General features: G+C 46.1%; 6 protein-coding genes across 6 annotated transcripts; 4 read left to right on the top strand and 2 right to left on the bottom strand.

The window, feature by feature from the left end:
• Window positions 1–2,065: 2,065 nt before the first annotated feature.
• Window positions 2,066–2,656, top strand: Aud_008974 (uncharacterized protein; the record flags this gene model as incomplete). The annotated part of the gene is made up of 2 exons (XM_043293839.1): window positions 2,066–2,131; window positions 2,210–2,656. The coding sequence occupies 2 exons, from the start codon at window positions 2,066–2,068 to the stop codon at window positions 2,654–2,656; spliced, it is 513 nt and encodes a 170-aa protein (XP_043149774.1).
• Window positions 2,657–2,815: 159 nt separating this feature from the next.
• Aud_008973 (uncharacterized protein) lies at window positions 2,816–3,833 on the top strand (the record flags this gene model as incomplete). Its single annotated transcript, XM_043293838.1, has 3 exons — window positions 2,816–2,908; window positions 3,009–3,680; window positions 3,762–3,833. The coding sequence occupies 3 exons, from the start codon at window positions 2,816–2,818 to the stop codon at window positions 3,831–3,833; spliced, it is 837 nt and encodes a 278-aa protein (XP_043149773.1).
• A 2,069-nt stretch (window positions 3,834–5,902) lies between these two features.
• Aud_008972 (uncharacterized protein) lies at window positions 5,903–6,584 on the top strand (the record flags this gene model as incomplete). Its single annotated transcript, XM_043293837.1, has 3 exons — window positions 5,903–6,017; window positions 6,096–6,206; window positions 6,265–6,584. 3 exons carry the CDS (start codon window positions 5,903–5,905, stop codon window positions 6,582–6,584), a joined length of 546 nt encoding a protein of 181 aa, XP_043149772.1.
• A 1,104-nt stretch (window positions 6,585–7,688) lies between these two features.
• On the bottom strand, window positions 7,689–8,733 carry Aud_008971 (putative short-chain dehydrogenase/reductase family protein; the record flags this gene model as incomplete). The annotated part of the gene is made up of 3 exons (XM_043293836.1): window positions 7,689–7,809; window positions 7,882–8,233; window positions 8,268–8,733. 3 exons carry the CDS (start codon window positions 8,731–8,733, stop codon window positions 7,689–7,691), a joined length of 939 nt encoding a protein of 312 aa, XP_043149771.1.
• An 893-nt stretch (window positions 8,734–9,626) lies between these two features.
• On the top strand, window positions 9,627–10,892 carry Aud_008970 (MBL fold metallo-hydrolase; the record flags this gene model as incomplete). The annotated part of the gene is made up of 4 exons (XM_043293835.1): window positions 9,627–9,973; window positions 10,032–10,172; window positions 10,247–10,355; window positions 10,413–10,892. The coding sequence occupies 4 exons, from the start codon at window positions 9,627–9,629 to the stop codon at window positions 10,890–10,892; spliced, it is 1,077 nt and encodes a 358-aa protein (XP_043149770.1).
• Window positions 10,893–13,046: 2,154 nt separating this feature from the next.
• Aud_008969 (nuclear transport factor 2 family protein) lies at window positions 13,047–13,547 on the bottom strand (the record flags this gene model as incomplete). The annotated part of the gene is made up of 1 exon (XM_043293834.1): window positions 13,047–13,547. One exon carries the CDS (start codon window positions 13,545–13,547, stop codon window positions 13,047–13,049), a length of 501 nt encoding a protein of 166 aa, XP_043149769.1.
• Between the last annotated feature and the right edge of the window lie 1,454 nt (window positions 13,548–15,001).

Here is a 15,001-nt window from a genome sequence, read left to right as displayed (position 1 = left end):
GATTCACAGCCCCAATTTGCAGCATTATCCCAAACAAATCAGGCAGGCCAGTCTCCTCCACAATCATTCCATCTTTGAATCGATAAATGTTCATAGCTTGTGCTTGGATTTTCTTTCCAGAAGCCGGAACACCAAAGAATTCGCCTTCGTGAGATCCACGCAGAGTAAACTGCGCTACAACTCTATCATCCTCGATGACTGTGTCCTCAAGTGTCCACTGGATGTCTGGAAAGGCAGAGCGCATCATGCCGAGAATTTGCATATATCCAGACAATCCTTTCAGTGGGGTATCTGAAAACGGAACATGGAACTCGGCTGATTCGGAAACCACCTCTCGTCCTATGGTTTCATCGCCTGAATTGATGAAGTCAACAAATTGACGCATCCTTGGTTGTAAAAGAAGACGAGTCATTGTGTTGCTTAAAGGGTACGTTAGTCTTTCTAACAGATTATTGACTTCGACTAAGACTCACATGTAGAGACTCTTTTCTGATAAAGTGGTAGAACGTGGGAGCCTTTGCTTTTCCTATCAAATTTCTGGAAACCAAGAATCAGCAAATAAACGTCCGAACAAAGGTCCATGACGGCAAGACATGTTTTGGTCGGAATCCAAAGAATGTGCATTGGAATCTAGGCGACTCTAAAGGCGACTCTCTGAAGGTTTAAAAGGGCTGAGAAGTATGGAAATTTACCTTTTCTTGCAGAGTGTCTGACTTTCAAGATATTTGCTGTGTCCTGGTAGACCTCCTCTGGGAATCAAGGCGCGTTCTTATACCTTGAGCTCACATGTTCAAAGAATGATGATCCGTACACTGGCAAACTCAAAGATGATCTAAGTTTCTTTGTCTTGTATGTTTGCACAGTATGATTAATTAATCCTATGGTACTTCGACCGATAAGAGCGCCGCATTTGTGAACTCTAGTGGTTTGTATGTTTTGTATAGTTTGTTCTAGCGCAAAATTTCGCTTTTTCTTATAATTTGGGTCCACTCAAGAATGGCACGCGGCTATCCGGATCCAGTGTCCACACCCCACTATTTGGAATATCTACACCAATCACCCTTAATATCTTGACCCAGTAGCGGAAGTGGCGCAGTTCGGCCAATCATTTTCAGTACTCACCTTAACTCCCCAACGTACAACTAACCACTAAATTAAACCACTTGGCATGTGTTATATTTTATGAAGCTACTCAACTTCAAGTGGCGATGAAGCCGCAGAGGGCCTGAATTAAGCCACCAGAGATCGCGACTCTGCGAGCTCTGTTCTATTAATAGGCTGAATAGCTCATGCAATTCATGAAAGACACCCAGAGATCGCGCTTCCCAGTATATTTTATGTCTTTGCAAATGCGAGCGTGTTGATAATATTAGTAAAGCTCACTCTGGGCCCATGCGGGCTTACGAATTGGTATGAGATCATATCTATGATATGACGCGGACGACGCCTCGCATTCTTGGATTAAGGTTTGATGAAACCATATTATACGGCTACAGGGTCATGAAACTCCTTGCTAATCTACGTTTAGGGAGACACTGCCACTGAGATATGGAAAATCAGCACTCGGCCTGAAGACAACATCCGAGTCCAAGGTATCTTTGCTCGCTTGAGACATTTTCAGTCAGGATACAAGTTAGTCTCTATTTGCATGAGTACTTTGCTGGAGGACCGGTGCCATTGCTGGCTTACCATGAACCTTAACTTGGGTCACACCGGAAACACCACAGGCCAACTGCGCAACCAGCCCGCTGATGGTGAAGATCTTGCTCTATATACGACCTTGGTGGGATCGCCAGGCGACACTAATCCAGCGCCCATCAACCGCGCGACGATGCGTACTCGCACCCAGATTACCAAATGCGGCAACCGGGCCGCACGAGATGTCGGCAAATGGGTCCACTGCTTCCGATAGCTCGTTTTCGTATACACAATACCACTTCTAGAAATCTAGCCGACCCAGGAGTTGCCCTTGAACTTCTTAAGACGGCTATATATATATATATATAACATATAGACTCTATGATTTGAAGTTATACATTCTTCAACAATAAACCGCCTTGGCATCATGCATCTTGTTGTGGCCCTTATCCTGGCGGCCAGCGGCATAACCAATGCCCTTAACTGCAAATGTGTGAGTCTAAAGAAGCGACAATCCGCACCTCTATCGGTGATCGACTAACATTGTGTTGCCATTGTCATCTCTCTGCAGTCTCCTTCTGACTCGTGTTGGCCATCCGACGATGATTGGGCCTCTCTCAATCACACTGTGTCCGGAAGGTTGATTCGAACGGTCCCAGCAGCAGCCGTGTGCTACCCCGATGAGCCCAACTATAATTTAGCAGCATGCACAGCCGTGCTGGGCAACTGGACAAGATCGGCCTTCCACGCCGCAGATCCGGTCAGCGTCGATGATCCGGTTTGGTCCGACAACAGCTGTAACCCGATCTACCCAAATGGAACAAGCATCACGGGCAACGCGCATGCAGGCCAGCAGGGTTGCACCATCGGCAACTACCCGGTCTATGTTATCAATGCCACGGAATCAGAACACATTCAGGGCGGGATTCGATTCGCAAAGCAGTGGAATCTGCGGCTGAACATCAAAAACACTGGCCACGGGTCCGATCGCAGCATCAACCACGGAAGTTTATCGTAAGGGTTTCTGTTTTCGCAACCCCTTTTTCCCTTGTCTAACATGAAATTTCTCTGACTGATAGCAAGGATTTGGACTCATCATATGAAAGAAATTCAATTTCATGAAAGATTCCAGCTTCACCAGTGCAGCAAGCTCGGGTCAGGGGGAAATGCAACCTTCATGGCTGCTACTCTCGGTGCGGGCGTGCAGGACGGTGAGATGTTTGCAGCACTTGCCAAGCACAATGCCACAGCTGTTGGCGGGACGAACATGGTAAGGAGAATCTCATCCCCCAGCCTGAAGATCTATGGCCGACCGAAAGGGGACGGAAAGGTTGAGTGTGGAGGCAAAATGCTGATACGAGAATGTTCAGGATGTTGGTGTTGTAGGATGGGCAACCGGGGGTGGCCACGGGCTGGCTACGGGCATATACGGGATGGGCGCAGATAACATTATCGAAGCCAAGGTTGTTACTCCGGCGGGCGATATCGTCATCGCGAACGCCTGTCAACATGAGGATCTCTTCTGGGCCATCCGAGGTGGGGGCGGTGGCACCTACGGAGTGATTGTCTCGGTGACCGTCAGAGCTCATCGTATGCCCATGCTAACAATGATCAATCTCATGCTATCCGCCAGAAACACAACTACCGAGCATGAGTGGTACAGACTCGTTGCTAAGGCTCACCGCTATCTGGCACACCTCCAGGACAACGGAATCCACGGCTACTACACCTTAAGCGGCTCCCCACTTGTAATGAACGGTGCGCTACTGCTGTACGATGCGAAGAATAAAACTGCGGAGAGGCTTCTTCGTCCCTTTCAGGACTTCTTGAAGAAGCACGAACCAATCGTCACCGCTGTAGTGAAGCCCCTTGTCACACTGCCCTTGTACGACGTTATGCAAAACATGCCATCCACCGAGTCTGTCGGCAAGGCGGAAGTGGCTAGAGCGTCCCGGTTCATTCCACGAAGGGTGGTCGAAGAAGATGTTGAACGCTTTGCGGACGTGTTGGAGCTCGTCATGTCTCGACAGGATGCTCACGATGTAAGAACCACCCCCCACCAATCCTTCCCCCTTTTTTCCTTTGAACCTCGAGGGTCTTGGTTGGTGTCTTCGGCCTTGTAGATCTTATCTAATGCAAAGTTCGTTGCAGGGTGTATCCTCTCCCTCTATCTCTGGCACTATGACGGGAAGTAAGGTCGCCGTCGATAACGCCTTGAACCCAGCGTGGAGGGATTCAATCGTGCACTTGATTGTCTCCCAAAGCTGGAATGAATCACTCCCATCGGACTTGCGTGAACAGGTGATGTTTAATATGACGTATGGAAAAGGACATGCCCTTCGGCAGCTGGCTCCCAATACAGGTTGCTACGTCAATGAGGTAAAGCAGTGGCCTTTTTTACTTTCCCCTCATTTGGACAAGAGACGTTATGATTCGTTTCCACAGTGGCTAACGGCACTCTACCCCAGGCCAACCCATACGAACCAGACTGGCAATCATCGCTTTTTGGGTCGCAATACCCCAGGCTTCATGCAATCAAGCGCAGCTATGATCCCGAGGGTCTACTTTGGTGTCGTCATTGTGTTGGTAGTGAGGCGTGGACCGAGACGAAGGACGGAAGGCTGTGTCCTGCCTTTTGAGGCAGGATGGGTCAATTAGGTGAAGGGGTTGGAAGGAACAAACGGTATTGTATAGACTTTCATATTTTACATCTCACTGTACATTACGTATAAAGATCCGACGTTGCTGATTTGGGTTAAACCATATACCGCGTACCAGGATTCAATCTGTAGGCCTGCGCCCTACAGAGCGAGGGGCTAGTTGACTAGTTTCGTGGCAGCATCTGCTGTGATTGTGTTTTAAAAGCAAAGTTATAGAGCTTGCATACTGGAAGCGGCGCGCGATGGAGAAAGAAAGCAGAGACACCGTCGAATAGGCGTAGGCGAAACATCGAAGATCCAGATCCAGTAAAAGTGGATGAGATCATTGGCTTGGGGCTTAATCTCCCTTGCCTCTTCGAAAGCGGCCATTTCAAGGTTGAGGCGCTCGGTTGCCCACCCTAAATGCTGGAAGGGAAAAGTTACTGAATAGCTGAAGTCTATTCTATATGCTTTCAATGCTCTTTGTGCCATTTGGCATGACTGTATATGCTAGTAATTGCCGCTAATGACGTTCTCTTACATAAAAGTGATAATCAATCCCCCAGATCTCCTTCTCTAATATTAAACGTAGTGAATCATACAATGATCAGTAAAGGGCTAACCGTAAATACCCCTCGGTCCACCCAAGTATCATCAATGCAAACTGCAATGCTGACAATTTACATTGAAATCGACGGAGGTCATCAAGAAGAATTCGAACGAATTCCTGTACGTCAATCTTCATAGTAGCCAATGAGTCCTGGAGAGCTTTCAAGTGGACAGTTGCCGGACTTACGGACGGACACCAACTCAGAAAGGGGCGGGAGAATTTGTCCTAAACTGTTGCAAATATCTGCCCATCTGAAATGTGCAATTATGACATTGCTAGGGATTCGCCGCCATACAAGACTCTCGGTGTCGAAGGGAGGTTTGTCTTCTCCAACAAGTTTACGAATCTTGTTGCATGGTATAACATGGCGCATATTTTTATACAGCCTTTCTTACGTTCACGTTTTGTATAAAAGAAAGGCTACTGTCGCCATCACTTACATGCGGCGACAATATATATAAGTTCTTTGCTGTACATTTGGGATGCAAGTCCGACATTGCCTAATTAATATCTGTCAACTATCGAGTACCATGTGACTGGCCACTCTACCACAAACCACGTGATAACCACACGCCTTGAATGCCATTCGACGTCTTCCCCAGCCTCAAATTAGCGATGTTCAAGATGCACCAGTATGTTGATATAGTGCGTCCTGAAAAAATTGTAGCAGTTGCAATTTGGTGGTGGATACAGTTGAACGTGGTTTGGAGCCGGAGCTGGAGAAACCTTCGGTGTAATCCAGAGCGCCGAGAAGGTGAACCACGCCCAACTTGGGACCCTGCATCCCTCTTGACCACCAACGCCGCCTCTCAGTGTTCTACCATCCCCTGTCAACGGCGCAACTGTCAATATGCCATTTGAGTTTATTAATAGCAATGATATCCTTGATGATACCACAAGAAGAAGGATTCGCAGTCATGCAGCCTTGGGAAGAAACAAGGGCAAGAAAGTCTCGCGCCCGTCCCGAAAATCTGCGTCCATGACTTCCAGGATCCCATTCTCTATCCCGACGATAATGAAGGGAGCATCGGTAACAGCAGAGAAGCCTTACGATATTGAACGGCCGATTGATGATGGTCTGCTTTTCCCGGGTCTTTTACCTAATGAGTCAAAAGGACTTGCCAAGAAAGGTATGTCAATGATACTTCAAAAGACGTTGTATTGCCTAGCTTAGCTAGCTTTCGTCTCGACTCACGCCTAACCGTTAGTAATCGCATTCGTGAATGCCATAAGATTCTCACCTGAGGTGAGCAACGGTCTTGACTATGCGGGCCTTGGTGCCCCTCTATGTGTCAAGTACATGTTTGCTGATGAAGCCTGTAAATACTGCTTTTATTCAATCCGTCCATCGCATGAATTGGGCTAACTCTGGAACAGGTTTTCATGGCGTCATGGCTACGACTATCCTACATCTCAATAATCTGACAAGCAAGCCAGAGGGGTTGTTTGAGGCAAGGCGTCATATCTCACACACCTTCCGCCTAGTGCATCAAAAGCTATCTGGCCAGAGTGCCGTTACTGATGAGACCATCGCAGTCATAGTCAGCATGACTCAGTATGAACATTACCAACATCAGTATCAACAGGGGTCTGTTCATGTTCAAGGTCTACGACGGATAGCTCAGTTGCGAGGTGGTTTGCTACAGCTCGTCACAGGGGGCTCTGGCTTGGCACAAAAAATGCTGCGGTATGGTTAAAAATAAATGGGAAGAATCTGTATTATCCGTGTTCTTACTAATGTTCCTTCAGGGTCGATCTTGAAAATTCCTTACAATTAGGCTCGCCAACCCTGTTCTCTGTTGAAGAGGCTTGGATGGGATGCAATACCACTGCGCAATTTCCCAGCTTGAACCTGCGGCCGGAGAGCGAGGTATATCGCCTAGTTCATACACGTAACCAGTTTAAGGCATTGCCAGCCAACCTTCAAAAGCTCCTAAATGACATGTTATTCCTTACTTCAATGCTCAACAACGCGATTGCTGGCGTTGTACCGAGGATTAACGCCGCCAGTTTCTACGATGACATTATTTTACTCGGATATCGTCTATTGAACATCAAACCCCTAGGTTGCGCTCCCGGAATTTGTTCGCTTCAGAACAGAGTACATTTAGGTCTGACTGCTTTTCTGGTGACATTTCTGCAGGGATGGGATGGTCGAATTGCGCGGAATGATCTCCTGTCCTCAGCCCTTCTTTCAGGGGTTCAACGACCTTTCAGCTCTGAGCAGGATAGCCAGGAGTTGCTTGTTTGGTTGTTATTTATTGGAGCAGCTTCCTCGTGCCTGTGGAAGCATCCTGCATGGGTCTCAACAACAAAGCACACATTACTCGGCCTAGGAGTCAATAGCTGGAAAGACGTTAAGGAGATTCTTTCCAGGTTTCCATGGGTCAATGCTGTCCATGACCCAGCAGGGCAGGCGCTTTGGTATGCTTCCAATCATGGATAAATGGATAAAATGGGACGGGGGATTGAGTGTATTTTCATTTATCCCTCGAATTTACTCTGGGGAAGGATCAATGAAACAGAATTGTATGATTCTTTACTCCTTTATTACTCTTTCAGGTGTGATAGTCCATAATATTCTGTTTAGAATCTCAACTACTAATATGACATCGTTTCAAGAAGCTACCAACATGCATTGCGCTCTTCAGTTACATAAAATGACCCTGGGAAATCTTGAATACTTGGCTGCTCTTTCACAGTAACAGTTAACCACTGGTCACTTGCAATTACTCTCTCTTTGTGAAGACGGAAACACGGAATGAAGCCATAGTCCAGGAGAGATGACTGTATATCTCCTCCTATTCCTTTGTAGTGAATTCAGGTGGTAAATCAGTCAATCTTCCCATTTCCGCGATAGTTTCTGCCCACAGGCTTTTTTGCACGGCTTGCCCTGCAGGTGACAGAAGGTATGGAGACGGTCTGTGAGATTTTAATTAGTCGTCAAAGGTCCTCTTAAGTCGGCAACTTAGGGTAACGGGGCAAAATCCGTACTCAATAATATCCTTATCCCCAAGAAATCTTCCATGAGATTCTGGCCCTGCCACCACCGCCGCATGAATAAAAAGCCGCCCGCCGACCTCAACTGGTCGCGCAAAAAGGGTTTTGACGACGCCCATGACCATGCGCACATGGAGCGGCAAGACGTCGGTCATATTAGTGTTGACTAGACCTGGACAGACCATATTCAAAACGATCTTGCTTTTGTCGAGTCGCGGAGCAAGACTATACATGAACATCGCACAAAGGAGCTTGGAGTCGTTGTACCTCTGATTCGCAAGGAAGAACTCCTTGGAGTCCATGTGCTCAAGCACCGATTCACCGGCCTTTAAGGGCGCCTTTTTGTCTAGAGATGTGTCAAAGTACATGCGACTGCCTACCCAGGTGACGCGAGCAGGACAGCCGGTTTTCTTCTGTGAGGTGCGGAACCAATGCAGTAATCAAAAGGACATTCGAAAGATAATTCACTTGGGTGACGCGCTCGTGTCCACTTGGGCTGCGCTCGAACTTGAGAAGTCCAATACCTGCGTTGAGGATCAGAATATCGACCACCGGAATTTCTCGCTGTAATGCTGCGGCGAAGCTCTGAACGCTTTTATAATCGTCCGTATTGAGTTCAAGAATCATGATTTTCGCGGTTATGTTGAATTGCCGAAGCTCCTGTTTGCACTCTTCGCCCTTTGATACATTTCGCACGGCTAGAATGAGATTGGAGATCTTGAGCTTGAGCAGTTGTCGTGCTGTTTCTAAGCCAATTCCTGCAGTAGCACCGGTGACCACAGCTGTTTTGCCATGGAGATCGAGGCCGGAGGGTAATAAAGTAACTTTAGGTTGTGGAAAGTTCATTTTCCGATATTTGGCTGCTGGAATGTGATACACTCGGGTCGCGGCAAATTGTATGGTTTCGAATGGGAAAGGAATAATGCTCAAAGTGATCGAGAGAACGACCTTACATATCTAATTATCAGTTTAGTGGCTGCCTAGAAATGATTAAAATCAATGAGAACCTTCTTTGCTTTCTGGTCTCGCTTTCCGGGTCCAAAACATTGTCATAAAGACTATATCTGCAAACAGGCGTGAACGTCCTGTCCCAAACCCACCTTTTAGGGCTACGCCATGCATGCACATTGGAGGAGGCTAAACTCTAATGTCACCATCTAGCCAAGAAGGGATCTCCCGATTCGGAAACCGCTTTTGCATTGGCCCTTGGTATATGTGGCGTTACTTGCACTGTATGGCTAACCCTGATGAGGAAAGCCCTCTCTGGTTGGATCACAGTCTTGATGTGGGGCGAATAATGCCTGATGATGAAACCCACTTGCAGTAACTACCTCTCAAGCTATAGTTGATTCATCCTCGTTAGGAAACCTCTCTTCCATTGGTTTGCTATCAGGCGATATCACCTGTCCCCCAAGAATATCCATCCCGATTAAGGAGTCCCTCTCTGATTGGCTTGCCCAGCAGCGTTGCAAGACAGAAATGTTCTCAATTCCTCGCCTCTATACAACCACCCAGAGCGGCTTTATCATATCCCGAGCTCTAGCTTGGAAATTTCACCCCCTCTTACTGTATAAATTCATCTCCATCTGGATAACCAAAATTTGATGAGATATCTCAAATTCATATAAATAGCGCATACTTTGTGTTCTACGGACTCATAAGCTGGTGTCTGCTTCTGCTTTTCTATTTATTTCTTGGTTAGGAGACGTTGGTTTGTATCCTCAGAGCAACGGATTAAGATGTCTGAACCACTACTGAATCTCAATATCCCAGCTTCTCAACACACCGTTGACGTTTGTGTGATTGATAGTACAGCTGATATCAGGGTCCCATTGGAATTTTTTGTCAAAGACCCATTGCCAGGCCATGACATACTGAAATGTCCTTCCTATGTCTTTCTCATTGAGAGTCCTCTGGGCAGAAGAGTTCTCTTTGATCTAGGTCTCCGGGTGGACAAAGAGTCTCTGCCTCCAGTCATTCGCAAGGGCATACCAGGTTTGATTATGGATGCAGAGAAGGACATTGCTACTATTCTTCAGGAAGTTGGCCGTTATGCACTCGATGACATTGATAGCATTATTTGGAGGTACGAGAAGCAAAATAACACCCGGATTAGATCACTAACACTGTTGCGGTACACACAGCCACGGGCATACTGATCATATCGGCGATCCGTCTACTTTTCCGCCTTCAACAGAACTCGTTGTCGGTTCTGGGTTCAAGGATGCTATTCTTCCAGGCTATCCCGCTGATCCTAATGGTGTGATACTCGAGAGTGACTATGCGTATGTTTTCCCTTCCCGCTTGAGCGCATTGTTATCCAAGCCACACTGATGTTAATTCTACTATGTAATGATAGCGGACGGCAATTGCGGGAAATTAGTTTCGAAAGTGGACTGGAAATTGGCCATTTTCGCGCCGTGGATTTCTTTGGTGACGGGAGTTTTTACTTACTTGAAGCGCCAGGGGTAAGTACTATCTCAACTATAACACATGCTGATCCGAGAAGCTCATTAAACTTTCAGCATGCTGTTGGGCACATGTGTGCGTTGGCACGCACCACCCCTACGACTTTTATCTTCATGGGAGCTGACGGGTGCCATCATTGTGGGTGTTTGAGGCCCAACAAACACGTACCCCTACCGACAGAGATCTCCCCATCACCATTTTCTACGCCACCATACTTACCAGGTACAATCTGTCCTGGGCCCCTCCTTGAGTCAATTCACCCGAATCACAGCCAGACAATGCCCTACTACAGCCAACTGTCAGCTGCCCCAGGCCGTGATGTCGCTGAGGCCGAAGCTACCATCTCGAAGATGGCTTCCTTTGACGCGAGCGAGGATGTGTTCGTTATCATTGCGCATGATAAGAGTCTTTCGGAGATTATCGATTTTTTCCCCAACAAAGCGAACGACTGGAAAGAGAAGGGCTGGAAGATAGCTAGTCGATGGAGATTTTTGGCAGACTTCCAGGATGCTACTTCTAAGAGTAGTGTTGCTTGAAATCCTCTGTGATTGTATGCTTTTGTACCGTCATTGCCATCGAGTAATATATAGTGGTTTGCGATCGATAGTATTGAATGATTAAATTGGACCCTGCTCTGACGGAAGTATATTTTGGTGACTTTTTTTTTTTTTTTTTGATCGAACTAAGTTTGGGTGTAATTTGGGTGATTCTACGTTTCGTGGCCAGTGCATGATTGCTTGGAAACGCAAGGGAAAGGTAAAGGGGCGAAATGCAACCTCTTTTTGGTGCTTGGTTCATATTATTTGATGAAATACGAAGCGAGGTCCTTATTGATTGGACTCTTATCCAACGCACTCCATACTTGACTTGTACACATCGGGCATGGCATCACTAATGGAGCTACGCTTGCTATTCAGCGAGTTCTATGCACATCTCGGATAGCCGGATTTGTAGCACCCGGGGACTATATGCGCGGATGATGCTATTTCCCGGAATCCACACTGGAAATATGATTCGAACACCGTTACAAATTGTGCATCTCCTCCAGCGGAAAGATGGAGAATAAGAATTCCATGATGGGGGTCATGATAACCGAGCTCGTCCAGTTTTTAAGGAGCTCAAGCCCATATTACAAGCCAATATACTCTCCAGGTTATCTCAGTCCTTTAGTTTAACTTATCCAGCCTTTTTAACGACTTTAGATTTACTATATCCACCATGGCGCCGTCCTTCAGTCACGGAACTAGGGCCAGCGAGCTTATGCCTTTCTACGCTTCCCAAATCGCTGGAAGTTCATACACGTCACGGGCGTGTCTCCAGGGATCTCTGTGAAAGCTTTGTAAAGCACGTCGCTGTAGGAAGGCCTGCAACCTTCCTTCTAGCCGGCCACTCAGTCACCAAATTGCAGAGCCTTGCTGATTGGCTTGGCACCGCGCACCTAACAGTCAGGGTTGACTCTTGCTCTGGACCTGCAGTCATTCGATAACGTCCGCAAAGCCGCAGATACCTTATATTCGTGGTCTGATGTGCCTTGTGTCGATCTTCTGATTGGCTGTTATCATGGCAGTTCCATACAATTTGACTAAGGACAGATTTGAAAGCCAGTTCCAGACAAATCATCTTAGCCATTTCCTCTTCACTAATCTTATTATGGCGAAGTTTTTAGTATCACTGACCCCCTGGGTTATATTATCTCTAGCAATGTGCACCGCATAGGTCATATCTACTGGTTAGATTATAACCAAAAACAATGGTGAATATAATTAGATGTGGTTGGTGTATGGCCAGTTAAAGATAGCTAGTGCTCTAATGGGCCTTGCACTGGCACAGAGACTTAGGTCCAATGGTTCCCTTGCCTATCTAATATGCCCTGGTACATGTTTCATAAATCTCTCATCACATGGGATTCATGACCAGGCCGCCTTTGCGGCAGACCTTGTGCAAATAGACAGATTCTATGGAAATAAGTAGCTATGGGACATGGATAACTTGTAATAAAGGACTTAGATTAGCGTGCTGCTACATATATTTTTGCTGCATTTAATCCTTACATTGAGTAGCACAGTGGTGCCTTCTTGAGTGATTGCCACGTTGCGGACCTTCATGAGGAAAGAGTGTATTCATGGGTGATGAGTAAGGTCGACGCAGAAAGGTTGTGGAAGCTAAGTAAGAGGTTGGTTAGCTAGAATTTTAACTATTAAAGGGATGGATAAGTATAGTGCGCTCACATAGATAAAAGATGCAACTAAATTTGAGTCAAAAAAAGGAAACAAAGGGGTCGTTCAGCGCGTTGATAATACTGGCTTAAATACGGCTGAGCAGACGGGAAGCCCTGTTTTCCACATCCTATGGTGGTATGTGCTATGCTCTTAGAATCACTGGTATATCACCAAGACATCAAGAATCTTAAAGGAGACTAATTTCACGCCTCCCATACCTTGAATCTATTTTCGTTCGTGCTGAATCAAAAACAGCCTTCCATGAGAGAGTGGAGACTACTGCAAATCCTTCCCTCAAAAAGATAAAATAGTACATGTTACATAAATCAAGTTGCATTCAGTCCAGTTCGGTGTGCAAGATCTTAGGTGCTTAGGACCGCACCTCTGCAGTTTCGAGTGCAAATCTAGAACCCAGGACCTATGTAAAGCCAGAAAACTATCGCACAGCCTAGAAAAACACAATTCCAATAATCAGAACATGGCCATCGGGTTCGTGGAATTCTCCGGGAGGCTCTGCACAACGTCCCAATGCTCGACAATGCAGGTCCCATCCATACGATATATGTCCGCAAAAGCAATTGGCTGCGCGTCTTCTTCGTCTACTCTGACGTGCACGAACCCAGTGTCGCCATCAAAAATTGAGCGTAGAACCGTAAAACCGGTGACGGGGATGATTTGAGACAACCTTGCCACGACTTCATCACGGCTTTGCTCAAAAGGATCATGCTCAATCAGTCCGGGGTCGACATATGTGCTGAAGGCCTTCGACACATTCTTCTCGCCGTACAGTGTTTGGACGAATCGGGCAAATATCTCGCGTTGGGATTCCTCATCAGCGTCATGGCTAGGACAATATGAATCAAGCTGTATTCCTTCAACCTTCGAACGGCTTGGGGAGTTTGTAGAATCAAAGGGATCCCTAGCAAACCCTAATGAGACAATGGAAAAGAGCACAGTAAGAGTCAGATGCATCTTAAATGTCTGCAAAATAAGAAGACTAAAGTAAAAAGTAATTCCTTAGTGAATGGTTTATGATAACTCACAATCTGACGATGAGCGAGGGCGTTCTTATAATTTTTGCAGGTCATGTGTGTAACTATACTAATGTAAAAATAGCTTATTGCATGGCCTGCATTCCGACCCCTACATTTAACAATCCACCTAAGCTATTTACACCCTTTAGGTACACAGGAAGAATGTGCCTTCACAGAATGAAAACAACGCGCTGTCATATGCACAGTGGGGTGTCATAAGATTGCACCTATCTGACTGAGCCCAATAGCAGAACAGATATTTATAGGAAAGCTGTGCATTCTGTTCAGCACTGAATAGGTTATTAGTGGAGTAAAAATAGTATGGGTAATACAACATACTCTCTTTTGTACATGCGAAGAAATTATAATAATAGGAATTCTACACTGCAGTTGAGTAGTCTGAAAATTGAAAAACCAATCCTCCGCAACTCCCTATCCTCCAGAATTTAATCATCCGTCGGTTTAGGACAGGCGGTATTCACTTAGTGGCCATGTCGCAGACCTCCAAGTTACTCATAACACCATCGAATTTGATCATTAATTGTCAAACCTATATGACAGAGCCAACGGCGTCTGAAAATGCTTGCCCGATACGTGCGGTACACCAAGCCGGAGAGGTAACCTTGCTGGCAGCACAGGGCAATGTTGCATCTCTATGTCCGTATGTACATATAAGATGTAGCAAAGCGCGTAACTCCCATTGCCCTCAACTGACCGGAGGAAAAGACATCATCAGCATACACTTCCTTTTTGGGCACATTTAGTCTATGGCTTGACGAAATCCAGTGAGTAGACAGATGACCAGATACTAGAAGTAGATTACGGCCCTTTCTACTCTAATCAAGAGGCGATGTGTTCAAAATATGCTCTAGAGCTTCTTCTAACAATAAAAGGGTCATATAAACTGTATCCATCCAACAATGTAAGTTCCCTGGGGAGAGAATTCAGTAGAATAGTTCGCGTTTAAGTATTATATCATCAAGGGCGCATTACCAACGGGCTGTTAGGTCGTAAGACCCAGATAAAACTGTCAGGCCCTGGCTGTTCCGTCAGAATATACTCATTTGTACCAAATATAAGGACCACCTCTTAGTGGATGACCAGAACATGTGACTTCTAGAATATAGGCGCTCCTTGCTATACTGCTTCATTCTTTCTCTTTTCTATTGTTGAAATTGTTAGCCATCATCCATTATCATCACTTGTATACTTCTTCTCTTTTACGCAAATAATCACTGTTGTGGATTATTAGGGCAACGTAAATACCATTATTAATGAATACTAAGGGTTAAGTAATAAAAGCTGCGTTAGAGAGCAAGTGAGCCATTATTGGTAATCCGGCATCGTTGCCTTGTGTAAACAAGCTTCACCCTGCCAATATTTCATACTTTT

This window comes from Aspergillus udagawae (assembly GCF_001078395.1).
Source record: "Aspergillus udagawae IFM 46973 DNA, scaffold_7, whole genome shotgun sequence".
Lineage (NCBI taxonomy): Eukaryota > Fungi > Ascomycota > Eurotiomycetes > Eurotiales > Aspergillaceae > Aspergillus > Aspergillus udagawae.
The sequence above is the reverse complement of the archived record's forward strand: the minus strand, read 5'-3'. Positions and strand labels throughout refer to the sequence as shown.